Source organism: Nicotiana tomentosiformis, chromosome 8 (genome assembly GCF_000390325.3).
Source record: "Nicotiana tomentosiformis chromosome 8, ASM39032v3, whole genome shotgun sequence".
In the NCBI taxonomy this organism is placed as follows: domain Eukaryota; kingdom Viridiplantae; phylum Streptophyta; class Magnoliopsida; order Solanales; family Solanaceae; genus Nicotiana; species Nicotiana tomentosiformis.
Window position 1 is genome coordinate 29,605,819 of NC_090819.1, and position 13,471 is coordinate 29,619,289.

The following is a 13,471-nucleotide window of genomic DNA, read 5'->3' on the forward strand; positions in this document are numbered from 1 at the left end:
TTATCAAGCCGAATAGCCTTTATAGGATAATCTGGGAATTGTGCCCTTAATCAAATTATTTGGGCTAATAGCTTTGCAAACGCCAGGTTATGAGATGATAGAAGGCACACATGAGACCATCTTGAAGATGCATCTATTAGGATCATAAAATATCTAAACAGTCCACTTGGTGGGTGAATAGGTCCACATATATCCCCATGTATACGTTCTAAAAAGGCAGGGGATTCAATGCCAACCTTCATTGGTGATGGTCTAGTGATCATTTTGCCTTGATAATAAGCATCACAAGAAATTTTATTATTTGTAAGAATCTTCAGGTTCTTTAATGGATGCCCACTCAAATTTTCAGTAATTCGTCTCATCATTATTGATCCAGGATGGCCCAAACGGACATGCCAAAGTACAAAAATATTTAAATCAATAAACTTCTAGTTTACGATAGAGTGTGCTTCAACTGTACTAATCTTTGAATAGTATAAGCTATAAGATAAAGTTGGTAACTTTTCTACAATGCACTTCTGGCCAGAAACATTCTTTGTAATACAAAGATATTCCATATTCATTTTATCTGTTATCTCAACATGATACTCATTTCGTCGGATATCTATAAAACTCAACAATTTACTTCGGGACTTGGAGAAGAATAATGCATTGTCTATTATAGGTTTTGTTCCCTTAGACATAAATATAATGGCTCTTCTAGAGCATTCAATCAAACTTATATTACCAGAAATTGTTGAAACATTTACTTTTTCCTTATGCAAATAAGAAAAGTATTTCCAATCCTTGAATATGGCATGAGTTTTTCCACTATCAATTACACAAATATCTTCATGATTGGTATTTGATCCAAACATAATTTGAGGATTATCCATATTCTTCAAAATTACATAAATAAAATATGTTATAGTAAACATCATTATCAAAGCATAACTTTTATTTATGTACAACAATTACATAACCATACTATCTATTACAAACAACCAAAATTAAAATATTTACATTTCTACAGATTCATCACCGATCATATAACTTGTTTCTCCTTCTGGGAGTGCAAAGTAATCAGCTACATCCAAATACATGAAGTCTAAATTTTCTTCAGAAATAAAATTTGCTTCAACATTTTTCTCTGCCTTCTTCAGGGAGGCTTGATAAAGCTCAACCAGATGCTTTGGCATACGACAGGTACGTGACAAGTGCCCTTTTTCTCCACATCTATAGCATGCATTTTCTGGCTTTGCTGCTTGCATCGCTTCATGCTTTTGTTCCTTCCTTTTCCACTGCTGGTGGTGAGGAGGGTTCTTTGGTGCATTATTATTATCATGATTAGAGTTTCTTTCCCAACCACGGCCATGACCACGACTGGGGCCACAACCTCTTCCACGCTTAGCTTGGTGAAAGTTCGTCTCATTCACTTCAGGGAATGGACAAGAACCAGTTGGTCGGCTTTCATGGTTTTTTATTAATAGCCCATTATGTTGCTCGGCTACAAGAAGATGGGAGATAAGTTTAGAATACTTTTTGAATCCCATCTCTCGATATTGCTGCTGCAGGAGCATATTCAAGGCATGAAAAGTGGTAAAAGTTTTCTCCAACATATCATGATCACTAATATTATCAACACATAATTTTAATTGGGAAATAATTCTGAACATAGTAGAGTTATACTCACTGATAGATTTAAAAATCTTGTAGCCTTAAATGAGTCCAATTATATCGTGCCTGTGGAAGAACGACCATCTTCAGGTGGTTATATCTATCTTTCAAATTATTTCACAGTATGACTGGATCTTTAACAATAAGATATTCCATTTTTAGGCCCTCATCAAGTTGATGGCGTAGGAATATCATTGCTTTGACATGGTTTTGGTTTGATGCCTGATTTTTGTCCTTGATAGTGTCTGCCAGACCCATCGCATCAATATGCATTTCGACATCAAACACCCAAGACATGTAGCTTTTTTCCGATATATCCAGGGCTACAAATTCAAGTTTAGAAAGATTTGACATTATTTAGAAAAATAAAGTTCGTACCTCTGATACTTTCAAAGTCTCGAGATGGCAGAGTCTCGTGCTGATAACGTGTTATAAATAAAGACTGTAAAGTAAAGACAAGTATAGAGAGAAACTGATATATTGTTCAAACTTCAAACTTATGTTCATAATGAACTGAAAACTCCTCTATTTATAGAAGAAAGGAAGCATCTGCGAGGCTTTTCAGGAAGCAGCTGCAAGGCTTTTCTTTAGCTGCTTGTAAGCTGTCTGCATGATCTGCTTGCAACCTGTCTGTTAAATAAGAAGTTGCTGCAAATTATTTTATTGAGTTGCTTGCAACCTTCCTGCATCAGCTACTTGTAAGCTGTCTGCATGATCTGCTTGCAACCTGTCTGTTTAATAAGAAGCTGCTGCAAATCATTTCGTTGAGTTGCTTGCAACCTGCCTGAATCAGTTGCTTGTAGATAAACTTCAATAGAGTACTAAATGGATAATCTTTTTCAGGAAGATTATCTATAGCGGAGTAATGAATGGACATCCACAATATAATATTTTCATAACACTCTCGTGTTGATTGTTTGCCTTCCAATTTTCATTTACACCTAGTCAACTCTTTGGTTATCGCTGGATTCCAACCTAGGCAGGATTGTGTGGCTCACGCTCTTTGAGGAAAGTGGAGTTAAGTAAAACATATTTATTTCTGAAAAAGCTACACATACAGAAACGACCTATAAGAATAGAAATAAATGTAAAAATTGAGTTAATTTAGGAGATGATACTTAAAAGAATGAAAATCGACCAAACCCAAACCCCACTTCACACCCACCTTCCCTGGTAAATACATATCTGAATTCGATGTTTATATCAAATCGTATTAAATTATTAGTGTTAAGTGATTTAATAAGGCGAGATGATTACTCATTAACTATATAAATAAAAGTTTATGCGCGCACGCAGTGATAAAGTCAGAATTTTTTTAAGGGTTGATGTTTGGCTAAAATTTCATATTTTTGCATGTAATTTGCCTTGCATTATGCCTTGATCTTGCTAAATTTGGTATGAATATTTGTGACTTGAGCTTAATAATGGTATTTTATGTGTAGGAATCAATTGGAAGTGATTTGGGGAGTTTGCATGCAAATTGACGTAAACAAAGGGAAGAGTTTGGAGGAAGTATAAGTTGGTGCCCAGGTTGGTGCCAGGCACCAACCAAAACACCGTTGACAGCATGATAAAATATTCACTGTCTGGGTTGGAGCTAGGCACCAACCAAAACGCCATTGGCAGAAGACCAAAATGTTTGTTATCCAGGTTGGCGCCAGGCGCCAAGCGAGACACCAAAGGGTGAATTTTGTCCTAATTCGGCTGGGACTTGGGAATTTCAACCCCACACGTCCCCAACATGTATAAAAGCGGTTCTAAACCTATTTTTGAGAGGAGGGACATTATTTGGAGGCAAGAACATCACGTGGAACAACTTTTGGAGGAGAAAATCTTCGTTTTCTTCATTCCTTCATCTTTTCTTTGTAATTTGTTTATGCAAAATACTTGGAAAATTGTTACTACGAACATGAGTGGCTAAGCACTCTAGTTTCTAGAGTTGTGGTTGATATGATTATTAACGTTTACTAATTACATCGGATTATCATCTTGTGGTTGTTTATTTAATTCTAGTTTTAACTTGTGAATTGTTGTAGCTACCATTTCACCCTACTATCTATGCTATGCTTGGGAAAGCCATGTTTAGATTAGAGTAGAATTAAAGAGAGCTTGTTTCTAAACCCGTGGCTCGGGGAACGATTTTGCGGTTAGGATAGAAATATACCTAACATTCTTGATTAGTTGAATACCGTATTATATTCGTTCATGATAGACTTAATACTATAGGAATATATGATTGATATATTGTGGATAGGAGAATAGTATTGTGGGAATATGCTATTCATATAAACGATCTGGTCAATTAGCAACCATAGATAATCTGGATTAACGAGTGTGATTATTGAACTTAATAGGATTGATAAACAAACCACAACCCTGGAATCTTCATCTTCTCTGATTAAAATCTCATCATACATATTTGCATTCTTGATAAATTAGTCGATACTTGTTTAATTTTTGCAATAGTAAATTAATAGAAAAATAACACTCTTAATTATCTTGGACAGTAAATTGATTTTAGTTTGCTTAGTTATCAATTACTCTAAGTCTCTGTGGGTTTGACATCTGACTTTTGAGTCACTTTATTACTTGACGTCTACATATACTTGCGTATACTTGGGGAATCAACAAGTTTTTGGCGCCATTGACGGGGACTTAGTTATTGATTGTATATTTAAGTTAAGCTTTTATTCGTTATTTGTTCAAGTTTTAATGTTTAGTTTGCTTTATTTGTGATAACGCAAGCTCTTCTCTTGAATGCGGAGGAGTAGAAGTGCGAACAACCTCCTTCCTCTTGATCCTGAAATAGAACAATCACTTCATAGGGTAAGGAGGGAAGTCGAAGCGAGGACTAGAACATAAGGAGAGTTGGACATCATAGTTCAACCTCAACCACTTGAGATGGCAGGTAACGAAGAGCGACCGGTGATCGAGGCCGCAAGGCCTAATATTGCTAATATGGCTCAGGCTATAGTGAAGCCTGATATCACGGGTCACTTTGAGCTCAAACAGTACATGGTATAACTTATTCAATCCACAGGGCATTATGTAGGTTTATCTTATGAAGATCCACAATGGCACATTCATAATTTTTTGGAAATTACGGATACTTACAATTATCCAAATTTTCCAAAGACTACGTCAGATTGACACTGTTTTTCTTTTCACTGTTGGGGGAAGCCAAAAGATGATCTAGCACGAAAATTCTTAATCAAGGAAGACAAAGTTGCCGAGGAGCCAGATTCTTGGGTTTCAACAACGGGATGGTGAGACTCTTTGTCAAGCTTGGGAAAGATACAAAAAGTTACTCAAAGACTGCCTATATCATTGTCAGTCTGATGAGGCATTGGGCCACACTTTCGTTGATGGGTTGGACGAGACATCAAAGATAAATCTTGACTCAGCATGTGAGGGTAGTTGCATGGCAACACCGTATAGTGAAATCCAGATCCTGCTAAACAATTTCACTGCTAATGATAATATTTGGCAAGGAGATGGGGAACCATGAAGAGCACTTAAACAGAATGTAGCATGCGTAATTGAGCTTGATGATTTCTCAGCCATGAGGGCAGATATAGCGAGGTTAGCAAATCCGATGAATAAAATGACAATGCACCAAGCACAATAGATGCAACATGTGAAACAAATGTCTACTTGTTAATTACAATCATCCACCTAAACCCCCACAACAAGCAGAGGAGAGTTTGACTGATATGATTAAAAAAATCTTGATAGACGATCAACAGTTGCGCACAGAGTTCAGAAATCTAGAGAGGCAGTATGGGCAAATGGTTAACAATCAAAACACTAGACCTCCTGGAGCTCTCCCAAGTGATACAGAGAAAAATCCTTAAGTCAATGCAGTGGCGTTGATAAATGAGAGAGAGTTGGTAGAAGTGCCGAAGAAGAAAAAAGAGTCATCTGGGCTCGAAGAAGAAAGAGTGCCAAAACATATAGAGGTAGATGAGAAAAACAAAACAGAGTCTGAGCATATATCAGAGAGGGTGCCACCCCCTTTTCCTCAAAGATTGAGAAAGAAGAATGATGACCACATGTTTCACAAATTTCTAGATATGCTGAAGTAGATACACTTGAACATCCCTTTGGTGGACATGCTCCGTGATGTCCCAAAATATGCAAAATATATTAAGGATATAGTGGCAAATATAAGGAGGTTAACTAAGTTTGAGACCATCGCACTTACTAAGGAGTAAACTTCCAGGATTTAACATAAACTTCCACAAAAGCTTAAGGATCCAGGTAGTTTTACCATCCCCGTGAGGATTTGTGAAATTGATGTGGGTAGAGCCTTGTGTGATTTGGGTGAAAGTATCAATCTGATGCCGTTGTTATTGTTCAAACAATTAGGCTTAGTAGCTCCGATACCCACAAATGTGATGCTACAGTTATTTGATAGATCTTATTTTTATCCTGAGGGGGTAATTGAGGATGTCTTGCTGCAGATTGGGATGTTTATTTTCCCTGCAGATTTTATCATCCTGGACTATAAGGCTGATGAGTTAGTTCCTATCATCTTGGAACAACCTATCTTGGCCACTGTATATGCAATTATCAAAGTCCGAGAAGGTAAGATGATCATGAGGGTGGATAATGAAGAAGCAATCTTCAATGTATATCGAGCCATTCTGTTACCTTGTCATTACGAGGACCTTGCCATGATTTTTGTGGTGGAGATAAACAAACCAGTTGTGGAGCCAAGTGCGTTTAAAGAATATGCACTAGAAAAGGCATTGATGTTGTTCAATCACTTAAATCTTGAAGAAGAGGTTGAGGAGATGTTGCAAATTCTGGATGCATCATGTAAATACATAAGAGAAAGATCCCAATTTGAGCCTCTGGATAGGCTAATCGGCCCGTCCCCCAAACCCTTAGTTGAGGAGGCCCCAAAATTTGAAATTAAACCCTTACCATCTCATCTTCATTATGCATATTTGTGAAGTTCTAACACTTTACCTGTGATTGTTTCTTCTCAATTGTCTAACTTGTAGGAAGAAAAGCTATTAAGGGTGCTGAAGGAGCACAAGCATGCCATTGGTTGGACAATGTCTGATATAAAAGGTATTAGCTCTGCATTCTGCATGCACAAAATTCATAAAGAAGGGACACAAGCCTAGCGTGGAACATCAATGCCGCCTAAATCCAATCATGAAAGAGGTGGTAAGAAAAGAAGTGATTAAGTGGCTCGACGCAGGTATAGTATTTCCTATTTCAAATAGTAAGTGGGTAAGCCCTGTCCAACGTGTACCTAAAAAGGGAGTATGACTGTTGTAGTGAATGAACAAAATGAATTAATCCCAACTAGGACTGTGACTAGTTCGAGAATATGCATAGATTATAGGAAGTTGAAAAATGCTACATGAAAAGATCACTTCTCTCTCCCCTTCATTGATCAAATGCTTGACAGATTAGCCGGACAGGAATACTATTGTTTCCTTGATGTCTATTCAGGGTATAATCAGATTGCTATTGCCCCGGAAGATCAAGAAAAGACCACTTTTACATGCCCTTATGGCACTTATGTATTTAAGAGAATGCCATTCGGGTTATGTAATGCACCTGCGACTTTTCAAAGGTGTATGATGGCTATTTTCATCGATATGGTGGAACGCTTTGTGGAGGTGTTTATGGATGATTTTCTGTGTTTGGTCCTTCTTTTGATGAATGCTTGACCAATCTTGTTAAAGTGATTGCTAGGTGCAAGGAGACTAATCTGGTACTGAATTGAGAAAAGTGCCATTTTATGGTACCTGAAGGTATAGTGCTTGGGCACAAGTTGTCCAGAGATGGAATGGAAGTTGACAAGGCTAAGGTGGAAGTAATTGAAAAATTGCCACCACCAATTTCAGTAAAATGAGTTAGGAGTTTTCTGGGGTATGCAGGTTTTTATCGCCAATTTTTAAAGGATTTCTCAAAAACTTCCTCTCCTTTGTGCATGTTGTTAGAGAAGGATGTGCCATTCATGTTTGACGATGCTTGTCTGAAAGCATTCGAGGAGCTGGAAAAAAAAGTTAGTGAGTGCTCCAATCATAGTGGCTCCTGACTGAAACGAACCATTCGAGCTGATGTGTGACGCTAGTGATGGTGCAATTGGGGTCGTATTGGGTAAGAGGAGGAGCAAAATATTTCACTCCATTTACTACGCAATCAAGACTCTCACTCCTGCTTAAATAAATTATACTGTGACAGAAAAAGGAGTTGCTTGCTGTAGTGTGGGCGTTTGATAGATTTCGAGCCTATTTGGTTGGCACCAAAGTCATCGTCTACACAGACCATGTAGCCACCAGGTATTTGTTCGAAAGGAAAGATGCTAAAACGAGGCTAATCCGTTGGGTTTTACTTTTGCAGGAATTTGACTTGGAGATCCAAGACCGTAAAGGAACAGAGAACCAAGTGACCGATAGATTGTCCAGATTAGAAACTCGGAGTCATGTAGCTGAGGGATATGTCATCAAGGAAACCTTCCCAGATGAGCAATTGTTGGCCATTACTGTTGGGGAGGTGCCATGGTATGCAGATTTTGTAAACTATCTGGCAAGTGGAGAAATGTTGCTTGACCTTGAATCTCATGCTAAAAAGAAGTTCTTGCAAGATGTGAGATCATATGTGTGGGATGAGCCGTTTCTATTCAAATCTTGTACCGATCAGTTAATGAGAAGATGTGTGCCTGAATCTTAAATAAATGCTATCTTACATGACTGCCATGCATCGCCTTATAGCGGTCATTTAAAGGTGTTGCAATCGGGTTTCTATTGCCCTAGGTTATTTAAAGGTTCCCACAAGTTCGTGAGGAAGTGTGATAGATGCCTGAGAACGGGAACGATTACGAAAAGTCATGAGATGCCATTGCATGGTATTATGGAGGTTGAAATCTTCGATGTGTAGGGAATTGATTTTATGGGTCTGTTTCCCCCGTCCAATGGGTGCAAGTACATTTTGGTGGCCGTTGACTATGTGTCAAAGCGGGTGGAGGCCATTGTTTTCCTACCAACGATTCCAAGGTTGTGATTAACTTTGTGAAAAAGCATATCGTTACAAGGTTTGGCATTCCAAGGGTGATGATAAGTGATGGGGGCACCTATTTCTGTAACAAGCTATTGGACAATGTCTTAGCGAAATACGGGGTCAAACATAAGGTTATGGCCGCCTACCATCCTCAGACTAGTGGACAAGTTGAAGTGTCAAATAGAGAGATATAGCAAATTCTGGAGAAGACGGTTAGTGCAATTAGGAAATATTGGGCTGCAAAACTTGATGACGCTCTATGGGCATACCGGACCGCCTACAAAACTCCAATCGGATCCTCACCTTACAAGATGGTTTATGGGAAGGCATGCCATTTACCGGTGGAACTTGAGCACAAGGCCTATTGGGTGATAAAGAAGCTGAACTTTGATGCAGAATTAGCGGGTCAAAAATGGTTGATGCAATTGAACGAGCTTGATGAGTTTCTCTTGCACGTGTATGAGAATGCCAAGTTATATAAAGAAAAGACTAAGCGCTGGCATGATAATCAAATTCACAATTGCGAATTCGAACCAGGCCAATTGGTTCTCTTATTCAATTCGAGGTTGAGACTCTTTCCGAGAAGCTCAAATCGAGATGGCCGATCCCGTTTGAGGTAGTAAGAGTCACTCCACATGGTGCAATTGAGCTGCGCGTCGTAGGTGGCGAGAGAACGTTCTTAGTGAATGGACAAAGAGTAAAGAACTATTATAGAGGTGACTTTGATCGTCAGAAGTCGAAGGTGTTACTAGCCAATGATTAGGCAAGATTCTGCATCGTTCCGTGGCGTTAAATCAGGCGCTTGTTGGGAGGCAACCCAACTTTACTGCTTTTTTTTATTTTTATTTTTGTAGTGTCTGTTTTTATTTTGTAGGATTATAAGTATAGGAAGCAAAGCCATTGGAAGAGTGCAAAAGCGAGTTAGATGGTGAGAACTAAGTGTGGGGTGTCCGCATAAAGGACCATGCTTGGGGGAAGTCTGAATACCTCGTGAGCCGTGATTGCTTCGGCCTTTGGCCTTTAAGGGAGTTTCTTGTCCATCCTCATGATTGTTTTGTTTTATTTGTGCATTGGGGACACTTCACTCTTTTTAAGTGTGGGGTGGGAGAATTCCTCTAGATAATTAGTAGTAGTATGTTAGTAAAAATGCTAACTTCTTATTTTGATTTAGCTTCTTATTTTTTTATTTTCGTAATTGTGTAGTATTTTAGTAGCTTATTATTTTTTTTAAATAAAGAAAAATCAAAAAGAAAGTCAAAAAAATTGGACTTTTCCTGACGATGGATCTCCTAGAAACTTTTCTTGAGGGATTAAAGTCTAAACAAAAATCCAAAAATATGTCTTTTAATTTTTTTTAGGTAGTAATAATCCCTCGTGGTTTTTTTTGTGCCTCGGTTCTTTTCCATGGGATGTAGTTTGAATCTGATAGTAGTTTTTTTTAGTGTAAGATTTAGGAAAAAATGAATGAAGAAAGATGAGAGTCCTAGGCGTCCTTGACTTATTTGATAGTAGCATATTTAGGCTTTGGCATTTGTAGTATCTTCCCTATATTTTAAAATTGATCATGATGCCGTTATAAATTGGATTGGATGTCTCGTGATGCCTATGTCTCGTATTCTTGACTTGTGTTCACTTTGTGCTTAATGCTTAATATCTTGTGGCTCCATTAATACTTGCAATAGTTTGAGAGCCGGAATGAGACCGTCCTTAGTGAGTCATGTGCCATGTGTGAAGTGAGATTTCTGTGTAGTCCATGTCATTGTATTTGTGTCTAGAACTTGCCCGGTATGTGAGTTGAAGCGAAATTTTAGGTGATGCTAGGTTTGAAAAATGATTTTAGGCTTTCTTTGTTCTTTTTGAGTTTAATGCTTATCACAAATAAAATGTATCCCTAGTAAACCATTTTGAGCCTATAGACTTTTATTTGGCACCCATATTACAAGCCTATACCCTTTTTATTTTTAATTGACGTTGTTTTGATCCTTTTACCTCTTAAAATACTTTAATTGTGATATGGGCACTAAAAGAAGTAAGGAGGGAATTTGGGTAGCTTTCGAGTGCAACCAATGAAACGAAGAAAGATGCACTTGTTTTGTAAAAGAATATACCACTAGCAAAAATTGTAAAGAAAAACAATCTGAAAAAAGAAGGAAAAATATGTAGATGAATAAATTGACATCTTGTTCTTGCTAGTGGGTATGAATTAAAGCATTGCTTAAAGAAAAAGGGATAGTCTTTTGGGTGATGTTGTTTGTGAAAGTGAAGTTGGGATTGAAGAATATGCGCTTAAAGTTAATTATGTGATGTGTTAAAGTACTTAGGGGGATTAGCCACTATTTCTAAATATATCCTACCCGTCCCTTAGCCCACATTACAACCATGAAAAAGTCCTAATTGATTTTAGATTGAACGAGCCTATATTAGTAGGGATTTACATTAAGGGCAAGCCTATGGTACCAATTGCATGCATGTGACTTCTTTTGTGAGAGTGAGCGATTTTCTTTGATATATATGAGTACTTAAAATATATTTGAGCATTTGATTTGAATGTGTGGATTCAACTTACTCTTTTGTTCCTGTTGTGAGGGCACATGGTTTCATGAAGGATAGGTAACATTATTAGACTTCTCTAGGATGTTAGGTATTCAAGCCATATTGTGACACTGAGTCGGTTTTAGAGGCTAGGATTGTTATAAGCATATCGTCTTTGTTGTGAATATTTTTGAAGAATGACATAAGTTAAAGGAAGTGTAAGTGATTGCATATGCTACAGTTTAATTATTGCTATCAACCGTGGTCATTGGTGTAGTGTGCTTCAAATGTGGTAAATATAAAGTGCTCAAGAATAGTGTGAATTGTTAGTTGCTCGAGGACGAGCAAGAGTTTAAGTGTGGGGTGGTGATGTTTGGCTAAAATTCTATATTTTTGCATTTAATTTGCCTTGCATTATTGATCTTGTTAACTTTGGTGCAAATATTTGTGACTCGAGCTTAATAATGGTATTTTATGTATAGAAATCAATTGGAAGTGATTTGGGGAGTTTGCATGCAAATTGACGTAAAAGAAAAGGATGAATTTGGAGGAAGTATAAGTTGGTGCCCAGGTTGGTGCTCGACACCAATCAAAATGCCGTTGATAGCATGATAAAATATTCATTGTCCAATTTGGCGCTAGGCACCAACCAAAATGCCATTGGCAGAAGACCAAAAAGTTTGCTGTCCAGGTTGGCGCCAGGCGCCAAGTGAGACGCCAAAGGGCGAATTTTGTCCTAATTCGGCTGGGATTTGGGGATTTCAACCTACACGTCCCCAACATGTATAAAAAGGGTTCTAAACCTATTTTTGAGAAGGGGACATTATTGGAGGCAAGAACATCACGTGGAACAACTTTTGGAGGAGAAAATTATTGAGTTCTTAATTCCTTCTTCTTTTCTTTGTAATATAATTTGTTTATGCAAAATACTTGAAAAATTGTTACTACGAACATGAGTGGCTAAGCACTCTAGTTTCTAGGGTTGTGGTTGACATGATTATTAATATTTACTAATTACATCTTCGTTAGTTTGGATTATCATCTTGTAGTTGTTTCTTTAATTCTAGTTTTTAGTTTTAACTTGTGAATTGTTGTAGCTACCATTTCACCCTACTATCTATACTATGCTTGGGAAAGCCATGTTTAGATTATATTAGAATTAAAGAGAGCTTGTTTCTGAACCCGTGGCTCGGGGAATAATTTCATGGTTAGGATAGGAATATACCTAACATTCTTGCTTAGTTGAATACCGTATTATATTCGTTCACGATAGACTCAATACCATAGGAATATATGATTGATATATTGTGGATAGGCGAATAGTATTGTGGGAACATGCTATTCATATAAACGATCCGGTCGATTTGCAACCATAGATAATCTGGATTAACGAGTGTGATTATTGAACTTAATAGGATTGATAAACCAACCACAACCCTGGAATCTTCATCTCCTCTGATTAAAATCTCACCATACCCATTTGCATTCTTGATAAATTAGTCGTTACTTGTTTAATTTTTGCAATAGTAGATTAATAGAAAAATAACACTCTTGATTATCTTGGACATTAAAATTGATTTTAGTTTGCTTAGTTAACAATTATTCTAAGTCTATGTGGGTTCGACATCGAACTTTCGAGTCACTTTATTACTTGACGGCCACGTAGACTTGCGTGTACTTGGGGAATCAACAAGGGTGTTCAAATTTGAAAGAAGAGAAAAAATTTTCCAGACAAAGAATGTTCAATATATGTTATATACCTCTAAAACCTACTCCCTCCGTTTAAAAAAGATTGGCATGATTGGGAGTACGAGGGTCAAAGTATCTAACTTTGCCCGTGAATTTAAACATAGATTCTTCAAGTTTTTGAAAATAAAATTTATATTTTCGAAAATTACATAAAAAGTATTATAAGTCATAATAATTCATAATTCAAAATATTTATAAAATATTTAAAAAAACGTGGTCAAAGAACACGCACGTATAATGTGTGTTTGGTATAAAAACTGGGTGCGAATATATATTTTTTCACTCTCCTCTCTATTTCTATCTCTATCTCTATCTCTATCATCGGACCAAGGGGCATATCTGTCATTTTAATATATTGAGTTTTAAGGTTCGCATCATCTGTCCCGCTGTCCGTTAACAGAAAACGACTGCAAGCAACCTGTGGTCTACCTGTATACAAATAACATATCACATTCACATTAATATATGCATCTTTGGTTTATTTTTTTAATAATGTGTTCGTGTACATAAA

At 37.2% G+C, this 13,471-nt stretch overlaps 1 protein-coding gene across 1 annotated transcript; it reads left to right on the plus strand.

Moving 5' to 3' along the window:
* The first annotated feature begins 8,990 nt into the window (after positions 1-8,990).
* On the plus strand, positions 8,991-9,442 carry LOC138897250 (uncharacterized). The gene is made up of 2 exons (XM_070183212.1): positions 8,991-9,136; positions 9,217-9,442. The coding sequence occupies exons 1-2, from the start codon at positions 8,991-8,993 to the stop codon at positions 9,440-9,442; spliced, it is 372 nt and encodes a 123-aa protein (XP_070039313.1).
* The last annotated feature ends 4,029 nt before the right edge of the window (positions 9,443-13,471 follow it).